At 43.2% G+C, this 12,918-nt stretch overlaps 1 protein-coding gene across 4 annotated transcripts in view; it reads right to left on the bottom strand.

The window, feature by feature from the left end:
• The window catches only part of AKAP9 (A-kinase anchoring protein 9), a 3,155,794-nt gene that overhangs the window by 627,803 nt on the left and 2,515,073 nt on the right, over positions 1 to 12,918 (bottom strand). For all 4 annotated transcript variants that reach the window (XM_044067665.1, XM_044067666.1, XM_044067667.1 and 1 more), the window contains 2 exons: positions 2,954 to 3,130; positions 2,687 to 2,791 (listed from right to left, as the gene is read on the bottom strand). In XM_044067665.1, coding sequence (XP_043923600.1) covers positions 2,687 to 2,791; positions 2,954 to 3,130 — 282 coding nt within the window. The remainder of the gene's footprint in view (positions 1 to 2,686; positions 2,792 to 2,953; positions 3,131 to 12,918) is intronic.

Raw genomic sequence — 12,918 nt, 5'->3', positions numbered from 1 at the left:
TACCTGAAGCTTCAACACACTCACATTCAAGAGATTCACTGCTGAGTGTAGAGTGGCAGAGATTAGAATCAGTGTCTGTAAATATGTGGATTAAGGTATTTATCCAGAAAAGGGGGGATTGCTCTCTTCAGGTGGGTGGTGGGTGGAAGCAGCTGCCCTGAGAGGAACAGGTTAAGTCTTGTTTACAAGTGATGACAAGGAGACTGTAAAGGACACTGTAGCAGCAGCTGCAATCTCTTGGGTTCAGAACTGATCTGTTGCAGTGATGCAGAATGCAAGTGCTTCAGCAAAGTTCTGCTCTCCCAGAAATCTACATACCCACCCTCACCTATGACCATAATTTGATAGTAGTGACTGAAGGAACATCAATTCAGGAAAAACTGTCAGAAATCAGACTTCTATGTAAGGTTATTGAGCTGACTCTCCAGGATTAAATGTTCAGTAATATTAGACAGCACCAGAGTACAGTCATTGCGTCTTCTGAGCCGGGGGGGGGGGGGTTGCTAACCTGTCCCAAAGATATGCATGCACTTAGAAACTCATCAGGTAGTTGCAATTTCCCTAATAGAGACTTGAGAAACCACTACTTGCACAGGTTGGGGAGGTCTGCTTGAAAGTTATGGCCCTTGTGGAGGTGTTGGGACACCCTTCACAGTCAGCCCATTACATGTCCCCTCTGCAGCACTTTCCTAAGTGTGCATGGGGTACAGCCATGTAAATAAAAATTATGTCTGCCTGAAAGATGGCTCTTCTTGGTCAACCCCTACCTAGTTGATGGAGAACGAATAGGCCAGTTGCCCAGAATGGGGCTTTTCAACTTATAGACAGTGGGGGCAAGTGAAAGAAAAAAATAAATGGTTTCTATATCTTATAAAGATGACCCTAGATGTCTCTCACTGCATCTGTTTCAGGTATAAAGCTGTGCTGGAAGACGCAGGACCCAAGTAAGGGGTAGCTACACTTTAGGATACTTCAAGACGACTTAGAATGTATTGGTTAGGAGAAATCTGGCCTGTCTTGCTTAGTCTACTACCTCAGTGTCTGTCACCAGGAAAAGCGAGAGTTAAGGGAATTTTTCTTCTAGGTGTTTTCTGTTCCCAGGTCTGCTCACCATCAAACCTCCTCTCAAATTAACTTAAAGCCCATACATTGTTCACTGAGGTGAGTCTTCTATAACCACAGAGGCAAGAACCATCTAGTGGGGGTAGGGGTGGGTTCTTTCAGTCAGCCAAGGTTTACTGTTGTCCTTGTTGGTCTCTGGCTATGAGGACATTAATTATGACCCACCACTCGGCACAGAAATGAGTAAAGTCACATCACTGCAGGGCTCATAATGCCTTACCACATGACTGCACACCTCCACACACCCAGTGTGAAGGCTGTCAACCATCACTGGCTTGGTGTCCCTAATATCCTCCCCATTAGCACCCTAACTTTTTCTATGAGCGGTGAGATAAATTATACAGCAGGCTGCACCTCAGCTCTCCCACCCAGGATGGGAAATGCACAAGCTCCCTTTCCCCTCCATCAGTCAACCGAGCTGCTACGTGAGCCAGTGTGACCTGGCTACTGTCAAGGCTTTACCTCATTGTACTTCTGCAGCTTGACAGATGAATGTGGAAACAAGTGAAGTGCTCTGTACATCATACTTCTAATCCAGTGGCACGACCAGCACACCTATGCATCAGTAAACCTCCATGTCTGAGCACAGTATTTAAAAGCAGCTGGTTAAAATGTGGACATTTAAAAATGATGCATTAAATTGGCCAGTGCACTAAGTGAAAATCAGTGCTTTTTAAGAAGTGCCTTAATAGTACCATTACAGTAAAAAAAACTATTGATCACTGACAAGTATAAGGGGGTTGTGTCTGATAAAAACATATGCCATAACATTTGTCTGACTGCTACAGATGGAAGGGAACACAAGAATTTAATCATCCATTCTTTTCTGAACTAAATGCTTCCTTATCAATGAGATTAGATGCTACAGTTAATACTTGAATGGCAGTACTGAATGATGATGAAATATCGGTACACTGAACAAAATTAAACTGTTACTCTTATTATGTATGGTATAAAACCTGCACAACACAGCAGGAATATTTCAAAGTAAGAAGTGAACTGTTACATCACAAACACGTTTGTTTTACAGTGCTTTACAGCTACCCGACATACACCCATGTAAAACAATTTCTCCAAATATACACAAATGGAAAAATGAAAAGAACACTGTGTTCTACTGTTAAAAATATATATCCGCTGTTCTACTTCCCCATGTGAAGTCTTTAATGTTAGAATTAATTTTTTCACTGTTCTCTGTTTTTTTTTAGCTATATTTTTCATTTAATATAATACAGTTACGAGGGGTGAGCTCTCTATTTTTAAGAAGCCTGTTTTTAAGACTTTAGGGAAGAAAGGAGAAAAAAGCGTAATGCATCTTTCAAAGTTATAGGGAAAGGAGGTAAGCTGGCAGTGGATGATAGACATGAAGGGGGGGGGGGGAGTTTCAGTATCATTACACAGATGTCAAACATCAATGATCTCTATAAGCAGAAACATAATAAGTAAGCTTGTAGTGTTAACCTATGGATGTTCCCTGCAACTGTGTATACTGTTACCGTCTGTTATTACCTATAAAAAATCAGTAGTGGTTTAATAAGACAGGGAGCCAATCACATATTCCCACCTCTTTGTCTCTTCTGTCTAAAGCTTCTCTCTCTGCCTGAAGTTGTGCCTCAAGGCTTAATGCACCCTTGACATCAGATGTTATTATGTGCTTTCGCTCTTCCACCTGAAAAATAAGACAAATTGCTGTTTTACTGCACTTTACCAGAGCAATGTAAAACACATTTAAATAGGCACAACTCATCACAACCATTACTCTATGGCAGAACACGTGACTGGGTTTTCTTTTAAGAAGAAAACATAATAAAACACAGTTTCAGGATGTTACCTTTTGTAAATTTTCAGCACTGACAAGTAAGGCCTGCTCCACTTCTCGTACTCTACATTCAAGTTTCTCAATTTCTTCATTTCGTTCCTGGACATCTCGAATTAGTTGCTCTTTTGCAAGTATGTACTCATTACATTTGTCTGTTTTCTCTTTTAGCTGATTTGTCAACTGCTCCACCTGCAAGCATAAAACAGACCAAAGTTAAGTTCATTAAAAGCAAAACAATCTGGCAAGACATTATTTTGTGTGTACACTTATGGCAAATTAGTACTAGCACATTAACTGTTGTGTAGTGTACTGTGTTAAGTAACCTTTTAATAAGTAAGCTTTAGCATGGGGTTGACTAAAAAACATTTTTGTGCTCCCTTTGTCTGACAGTGTTCTCAAATAATATGTTTACGACAGTTATTATATTCACAGCAAAAGTGCAATTCATCTTAAGCAGGGCAATGAAGTTCTGGTCCAGTTTCACAGTACTGCACAGGGGCTAACTTAGCACACCTACTCACTGTCTCACTACTAAATTACCTTTACGCAAGCAATAATGACCAACAGGGTGTGTGCTATTGTGTAGATAATGCCTGGCCAGGGGTGTTATGAGGCATAATTCTGTTATTCAAGTAATTTTGTAATTTTATAAGAGCAATATTTAAAATGTCTTCCTATTTTGTCAGCCTTTGTGCCCCCTTTATTTTAGGCTTTATCTAGATGTCTTGAGCCAATATGCAGAGAAGTATGTAAACCAGTTAACTGCCAATGTCACTGGTCAATCGATCTGAAACACACTCACTCTCACTCACACAGACACAAACAAAGCTGTGGTTCAGAAAATGCATGCTAACACAAATCCTGTTATTCAAGCAACTTTGTAATATTATAAGAGAAATATCTGTCCCTATTTTTGACATTTTAGGCTTTATCCAGATATCTTGAGCTAAGATGTTGAGAGGTATACAAAACTCTTAACTGCTGCTGCTGCCACTGCGCAATCACTCTCACTCTTTATATGCGCGCGTGCGGACACACACACACAGACACACAAACACACACACTTCCTCTCGTGCATGCAAGCATGCATACACTCACACATGCACACACACACACACACTTTACTTTGTTTTTCACATTTCTTTTAGTTTTACACTCTCTAAACAGCAAATGTGCTGCTTAGTGAGTGTAAAATAATGGCTCGCTCTATCTCACTGTCACTCTCATGCTCGTATACACACACACACACACACACACACACACACACACACACACATAGACAAACACATATACACACATTTATTTATTTATTTATTTTTTTACACTGTTAAACAGCAAAAGCACTGCTTAGACAGCATCAAATAATGACGGCCGTTAGTTTTCTTTTAGTCCCAGCTCCATGGCAGCCATTAACTGATGGACTTGTTCATCAGCAGCCACTACTAGTACATTAACACCCTGCTGGAGAATGTCTGTTCTCCAGTCAGGATGCCAATGTACAACAGGTTGCCCATTCTCTAAAATTAAACAGCTGCGCTCTGGTAATGAACAATTGCTATTTAAACGATTATATGCAACTTTCTGAGTAAATCTAGATATATGCAACTGTATAAATATAAACAAATTCTCAGCAACTACAGCTTCATAAAACCAATCATTTCTCAATGTTGGATGGCAGCTTGCATTACCAATCACTTGTACTGTTACTAGTTAAAGCTGCGTGCTCAAAAGTGACTACATGGAAGTAATATACAGCATTTTAATCTTGATTAAAAAAAACAGACAGTTTTGTGCCTGTGGGAGATGGCTGAGAAGGTTGGGAGTGAATGCCTGCTACCATTCTTGCCCATTCTGGAACAGGGAGGTGGCTCTGACTTGCCAAACAGGTAACACCTAGAAGAACCATTACATGTTCACCTAGTGGAGTTCAGAGGAAGCTAAGCTTGTGCTACCACAGTGCATTTGCACTAAACAGCCAAGAAGAAACTAGCTAGTGGAGGCACTCTCCCCATTCAGGAGACATCAAGTGCAGATTAATAGATGGCACCACGGGGAGAGGGGATGCTTCCAGTGGGAAATGGTAGAGCAGCCCACAACCAGTGAGCTGGACCACCCCCTTCTGTTTGACTCTCAGCAAAAAGCACAGGGCAGATATGGCTCAAAGGCAGGATTGAATGGGCCATAGGGGTCTCTACTATACCAGGAATAACCAATTCCTATTCTCTTACACTGTTTTAAGTGCTGTAAACCTTAGGGAAGCAGTATACATCATTTTGCTGCTGGTTAAAAAAATGGCAATACTTTCAAAAGTGCTGTTCAGTACAGGGAGGTAATATATGTAGGATTGTGAGTTGACAGTACACCCTGTACATTGTCTCCCACCCTACTTACTCCCTGTCCACCCTGTACATTGTCACCAATGTAAAAGCATTGTACCTTGTTTATATCAACTTTGTAAATATGATTTGCTATTTTTAGTAATTTTTTGTTATTGCTATTTTTAGTAATGTTTTTTTTTTTTTTGTTATTGTTCTCATCGGAGCTTATCTTCCCAGGCCTCTTCTGAAAATGGACATGTATCCAGTTAGACTAGCCCGGTCAACAAATGTAAAATAAATAATATGTAGAGTACACAGCTGAAGGTGTCATTGCACAAATCATAATCTTTTGCAGATCAGGAAGTGAAAACAAAAACCTGTCAGTACAGCTGAAGTAGGCAGTGTTTTTAAACAGTTAAAAAATTGTAACGTACAGATAGAAAGGTAAAGAATAACATTTAAGTGACAACTAAGTACTCATAAAACCCAGAACAGAACCACCACAGCAAACAGCATGAAGATTTATTATTAAGGCTTAAACAAGAAAACCACTGGTTAAAGATGCATGATCAAAACTAACGCAGGAAAGCAACATACAGTATATTTTAATCTTGCTAAAAAATATACAGAATGAAAACAGGAATGTCTATAACTAAGAAATATTTATTAATGGAACTGCAACTCATAGTTAGCACTTTTGTTTTTAATAAAATGTCATTAGACTGATTTTATTTTATTTACCTTTTGGTTACTGAGGTGGCGCACCAATCACAGAATGATCAATTCCAGGCTCAGCCTGGATTAGTAAGGGAGAAAACATATATAAATACGCAAAACACTTCAACAAATGATATGTCAGCCAATCACTAATGGCCTTTTCTGAGCACACATTTAAAATTAATACTGCCATTACTCTGTGTGAGCAGTACACATATAAATTAACATATCTTCTTGTATCCACCTAATTTTCCATGTGGTCACCTATAACATTCATTTTCTCAGGGACTGTAGCATAAACATAAACCTGTTTAAAACATACACAAGAGATCAAATGCTGGTGTAAAGTATTACTGTCAGTTCTGGACCTTGTAGCATAATCATGCACAAACACTCGCACATTTAACTTTCCAACTGTTTTTCCAATATAAAACTGCACACACTAATCACAACAGGTTATATGAACAACATTTTTGATATACAGTTAAAATAACCAAGAAACTAATACCTTATCCCCATGGTCCTGCTGTAGGCAAAAATGTACTTAAATGTACCTGCTCTTTTTTAATTTTCTTAGTTGTAGGGAATGTTACATCACTACTTCTAGTACAGAGTTCTTTTATACTTTGACATCACTATTATAAGCTTATTTTGTTTATAATTTCTTCAAAACCAGCTAAAATTATCTGACCTGTTTTTTGATCTCAGTATCATCTGCAGTATACTGTAGAAACATTCATTTTCATGTCGCTTCCTACTATCCTATGGTGCTCGCCAATTTCTTTGCTCTGTATAAATCTCTGAAATAGTACAATTCACAAATAACTTTCTGAAACATCTGTGCAGGATCATTCTTCTCCATTGCTATTCTCCTTGCACATTAGCAAGTCCAATGACATCAGAAATACTCAGCCTAGGGATCGAAACCTCTTCTGCAACATCAATAGAATGGTTTGGAGGAAAATGTATATCTTGCAGAGAATACCGCTGCTCTGGAACAGACTCCCCATCTACATAAAACAAAGTTCATCCCTGTCCATATTCAAGTGCAACATGGATATACGGATGGCAAACATAAAATTTACCTCCGGCCTTCCCCCTGTACTACTAATGGATAGAGGCAGCTCCTACATACATCACCTCGTGGATGGGCCTCCTCAAATTATCAACAATACGATCCCAATTATTCTCATTATGGGTAATGTATAATTATTGACCATGGGATGGGAAAGGCCAAACTCTCACTCTCATCTACAAATAATTCATCTTTTATTGTTACAGCCCTACATAGCGATCTTGTAAAAATCAACTGGCCACTCACCTCTACTATAACTGATCTCAATGCCATTAATTATCCCTTACATGTCACATTTAACCCAAAAAGAAATGACTGTATGGTTAGAAACTGCTTTATTAAGAGTAATTCAATTTGAACTTTATCTCTTGTGAATATTCAAAATAGGTTTTGTAAACTGTGTTGCTAAAACTTTCTGTGGTACTGCCTGCTGAAAGTAGTGCTCTTACCCAACTGTTTGTAGTGATCTTGAAGAAATGGTTTGAGAAAAGGAAAAATCAATATCTTAAATCTTGGGAAATACAGAGGTGGTAGACAAAACAAATAATGAAGCTATTTGTTTCACTGCTGACTCAGTGGACTAGATTCCAAAAGAGTTGCTTTAATGTAAGTCTCAAAAAAAGGCATACACCCTAGAGGCATAGTTTAATCCATACATAAATATACACAGTTAAGCACTTTCACCTCTGGAAAAGGAACTTCATTAGAACAAGTGAAAGAAACATTTCTTAGTCACATCCTGTTTAAATAGCACACCCAACAGGCACATGATACAAATCAACCAATGAAAATCAAAAATCAATTCACCCTACCAGGTATACAAATTAATTTAAAACAATTTAAGAAATGTCCATACAAAACTAGATAAAACAAAAGCAGACTTTAAACCCATCCACATGTTAGAAAATAAGAAAAAAAAGAGTTACATACTCACCATAACTTGGCATCTGTGCTATCCAATGTTATTATTCATCACGGATGGGTCACAGATCTGATCCTCAGATCTGAGCTGGCAAAGTGAGCGGTAGCACCTGAGCTCAAGCTCCTCCCTTCTCCTCACTTCCTACTACCCATAATCCTCAGATCAAGTTTGCTAACTGTCCCTTGCAGAGACCTAGATTATTCAGAAAACACAGGGCACCAGCTCACACAACACCCCCAAGCTTCCCTTGGCCACCAGAAGGAGGGGGACGGAAGGAGGGAACGTGATGAATAATGACACTGGATAGCACAGACGTCAAGTTATGGTGAGTACACAACTCTCTATCTGATGCTATCCATGTCATTATTGATCACGGATGGGTCAAAGTCCCCAGCTACCCAAAATCCTGGGAGGTCTCAAGGAAGGACATGCTGGAGCACAGCAGAACCAAAGGATGCCCTACCCCTAGACACCAGATCCAACTTATACTGTGTCACAAAAATATGAGGACTTGACCAAGTGGCTGCAGTACAAATGTCATCCAATGATGTCCTAGCCCAGAACACAGAGAAAGTAGCCACAGACCTTGAAGAGTGGGCTTTAAGAGGTCTGGGAAGATCTTTGTTGTTAAGCTGATAGATATGTCCTATGCAGGAAACAATCCAATGAAAGAGGGAGACTTTGGATATGGCCTTGCCTCTCCTGGCTTGAGAAAATGCTACAAATAGTTGGTCAGATCTTTGAAATTCTTTAGTCCTGTTTAGACAGAAATGCAGCTGTCTATGGACATCCAGTCAATGCAGCTGATACCCGCCTATGTTAGAATAATTGAGGAAAAAAGACTGGAAGCTGACTACACTGGTTCAAGTTATTTTCCAAAGCCACCTGGGGAATAAAAGAAGGCCTGGTTCTAAAGGAAACCCTGTCTTTATGGAAAACGATAAAAGGGGGTTTTATACAGAGGGCTTGCAATTCAGAAACTTTTTTGGCGTAAGTGATAGCAACTGAAAAGGCCATCTTTCAAGACAAGAACTTGATATCACAAGCTGCAGCAGGTTCGAATGGAGGAAGGGTCAAAGACTGCAGTACCAACAGCTCAGATGGTGTAGTGGACCGTTGCTGTGACTGGAGTGCACAGCATCCTGGGTTCGAGACTTGGCAGCGCTGATTATTTTCTCCAGTGGCTCTACTCAACAGAGGCACTGGGAAATATGTTCGGGTGGCACTATGCCAGGGTAGTCCTATGGGCTAGGCTTGTAAAGGCTCCAGGGCCATTAGCCTAGTACACACCTATGAACATATGAAAAATCCCATGGAGGGGAAGGGTCCTTCAAGGGAGGGCGAAGTAAGAACACTCCCTTTAGAAATGCTTTAGACAATCTTGAAGAAAAAAAAACGGGCTAATGTCCAGATGGAAGTTGGATATTTCTGCCAGCTGAAGCTTTATGGTAGGAAAAACTTGCCCCTTGATGAAATAAACAAGAAGGACACGGTAGTTGACAAGGGGGCTGAAAAGGGACCTATATCCCTCTGAGGAGCCCAAATAGAAAATCTCTTCCATTTGCCGCGATAGACTTTCTTGGCAGATGGCTTCTGAGAACCCAAAATGATATCCTTCACCAGGGAAGGTAACATTGTTTGGCTGATGATCACTGAAACTGGACAAACCAGGCTGTCGGTTTCAAGGACTTCATTTTGGGAGGGGGAAGCCCCCCTGGGTGAGAAATAAAATCCGGAGTCGGATCTAATATCAAAAGCAGACATTTCAGATGAGACCAGAGAAGAGAGAACCGCTTCTGTCGAGCCCAAAAGGGGGCAAGGAGGATGAGCTGAGCCTTCAGGCACCAAGCTTTCTGCAGAACTTTGGGAATCAGGGGGAATCGGAGAATAAGCATAAAGGAGACCCAGCTGCCAATCGTGAATCAGAGCATCCCTGGGGACTCCCCCGGAGGGGGGATCAGGCCAAAAAAGGTGCTGCACTTGCCCTGAGATGAAAACATGTCACAACATGGGAATCCCCATTTGCTGAAGATCTGGTTCGCACTGACTGATTCAGGGACCACTCATGAGGACTCAGGATGGTCCTGCACAACTTATCCGCTAGAACGTTGGATTCGCTGGGGATGTGCATTGCAAGGAGAAAGGGGCCTGAGGCTATCGCCCATTCCCAAACTATCATGGCCTCTCTTCACAGAGAGTAAGATCGTGGTCCCCCTTGTTTGTTGACATAACAGACCACTGCCAAGTTGTCTGTCTGAACAGTTACCGTCCTGAGAGGGAGGAAGTCCTGGAAGGCTTGCAACATCAGGAGGACTGCTTTCATCTCAAGGACATTGATGTGTAACTTGGGTCTCTAACAGGGTCCACGTGCCTTAAACCATCCTTGCTTGGAAATGCTCCCCCCACCCCAACAGGGAGGCGTCCATGGTCATTGTCGCTTGGGACAGAGGAAGGGTCTCCCCAACAGGAGATCCTGGGTCTGAACCCACCAAGACAGGTGAAGCTTACAGACCTTGGAAATACGGATCATGTAGGACACAGGATGAAGACAAGGATACCATTGCACTGCTAGAGTCCAATGGAGCACCCGCATGTGGATCATGGCCAGGGAAACCAATTGGATGGACATAACCATCAACCCCAGAACTTGAAGAATGAGATGGGCTGGGACTTGGTCCTGTTCCAAAATGGAGCGGACTTGCTGCTGGATGGTGGCTACTCTGCCACGAGTAAGAGACACCATCCCTATGAATTCCAGTCTTTGTCAAGGGGAAAGGTGCGACTTCAGAAAATTCACTGTAACCCTACGTCTTGAAAAAGGTTCAGGGTGAAATCCATGTCTTGAAGATGAAGATGCTTTGTGGGAGCTGTAAGGAGCCAATCGTCCAGGTATGGGAAGACCGGAAATCCCTGCAGCCGGAGGTGGACTGCCACCACTGCCATACATCGGGTGAACACCCAGGGGGGGCTGAGGTAAGACCGAAAGGCAGGGCCCTGAACTGACAGTGATTGGCCCCCAGCCGGAAGTGCAGAAATCTCCTATTTTGATGTGATAGTGTGCATCCTTGAGATCTATGGAGCACATCCAGTTGTCCTTGTTCAGAAGAGGCAGAATGGACTGAACAGTGACCATCCAGAACTTCAACTTCTGGATTGACAAGTTAACCAACTGAGGTCCAGGATGGGATGCACGTTGCCTGTTCATTTTGGCACTAAAAAAAATGAGAGTAAGTTCTGGATCCTTGCTGTCCTGTTGGGGCCTTTTGGATGGCCCTTTTCTGCAGGAGGTCATGGACCTCTACGAGAGCCAACTCCCTTTGCGAGGTGGGAGTGACTTCTGTTGTGGTGGTGGGGGATCGAACGGAATGACATAACCCCTGGATACAATGTTGAGCACTCACAAGTCCGAGGTGATAGAAGCCCAGGCCAGTCGGGTGCAGGTATATCCGATCCCCAACTGCCTCCAGGGAAGGGCAGTCGGGCAGCACTTCAGGGGTGCTGCTGGGCTTTTCCGAGAAAGGCTCCCAGAATCCCTGATTTTGTGGACCCCCTCTACCTCTAGGGCGGCGCCTGTTGTTGAACCCCCTCCCCCGGCCAGAAGAGAAGTCCTGTGGAGTATCCTGGAAGAAAGCCTGTGGAGTATCCTGGAAGAAAGACTGCAACTTACAGAACCACAGCTTCTTACTGCCCCTCTGAGTCTTAGAAAAGGACCATTGTGGAGTAGCAAACTTGATCCCGACAGCTGACAATGTCTTATCCTCCTGTTCACTGAGGGTCAAAGTCTCTCTGACTGAGGGACAGAAGAGGGTGGACCCATCAAAAGAGGCGTTAGTGAAGGCAGCCTTGAAGTTGTCCATAAATCCACATAAGCGGAGTCAGGTGTGGCGCCTGACGGCAATGCGAGATCAACTTCATCAAAGCACTGGCTAGGGAGGTGAGAGTAGTGAGCTTCAGAGAAACTGTCTTCAAGCTCTCTGGAGGCAATAACTCTGAAAGGGAAGTGGAGAGCTCCAACACCAAATCCCTGTGCAGCCGGGTGAAATGTGCCATGCAGTTAGCTGTCCTCAGTCCAAAAGTGGCTGAGGTGTAAATGCACTTCCCAAATCGGTCGATTGCCCTAGATTCCCTGTTAGAGGGATGGCCCTAGGAGTTCTGTTCTGCAAGCTCCTTCTTGGTGGCTGTGGCAACTGCTCTCTTAGGCACCAGTTCCACTGTCTCAGGCTCCTTCCATGCCCTGCTGGCCAAGAGCTGGACCAACTCATCAGCAGGGGGCACATCCAGGAGGTAGATGGGCCCACCCCAAACACCTTCAAGAAACGGATTCCTCGGAGGATGGGGTTGGGGAAGACAAACCACCCTGCTCCATAAGGATTAACAGGATGTCACCGAAGGACATCTCCTCTGGCGGAATTCTGGGGGACCTGTCCGCTTCATCGAAGTCTGTGTCATCTGTCAGAGACTCCCATGAGGAGTCAAGGTTCCTCCTCTTGCACAACTTCTTCTGAACAGACTCCTCCGCTGGGGGCTCAGGGGTGGGCTTAAAGGAGGAAGGAAGCCCAAGGGGCGTAACTCCCCTCTGAAGGCGATCTCGGGGTGGATGACTCTGGGCCAAAGACGAGGAATCGCCACCCCAGACTGAACCAGGTAATATAGGGTTCAGAGCGGAGGAGGAAGCCGACCAACCGGACATGATCCTCTCTACTGCCCGAAAGGCTGAGGGACTGGACAAAGCCCCCTTCTCCCTCTCCCCATTAGCCGAGTCCATGTGGGGTGGACCCAGTGCAGTGCCCACACCTCCAGATGATATCAGTCCTGAGCTGTCCAAGGTTGAAGCCCCCAAGGGAAGAGAAAAATCAAAAACTTGGACCCAAACCCATGCCCCCCGGTGGCCTGGGTGGACATCTGGGGCACAAGGTAAGCTGACCCCAAGGGAAAATGAGCAGAC

The sequence above is a fragment of the Protopterus annectens genome, chromosome 3.part1 (genome assembly GCF_019279795.1).
Source record: "Protopterus annectens isolate FY-2018-M chromosome 3.part1, PAN1.0, whole genome shotgun sequence".
NCBI classification, from domain to species: domain Eukaryota; kingdom Metazoa; phylum Chordata; order Ceratodontiformes; family Protopteridae; genus Protopterus; species Protopterus annectens.
The sequence above is the reverse complement of the archived record's forward strand: the minus strand, read 5'-3'. Positions and strand labels throughout refer to the sequence as shown.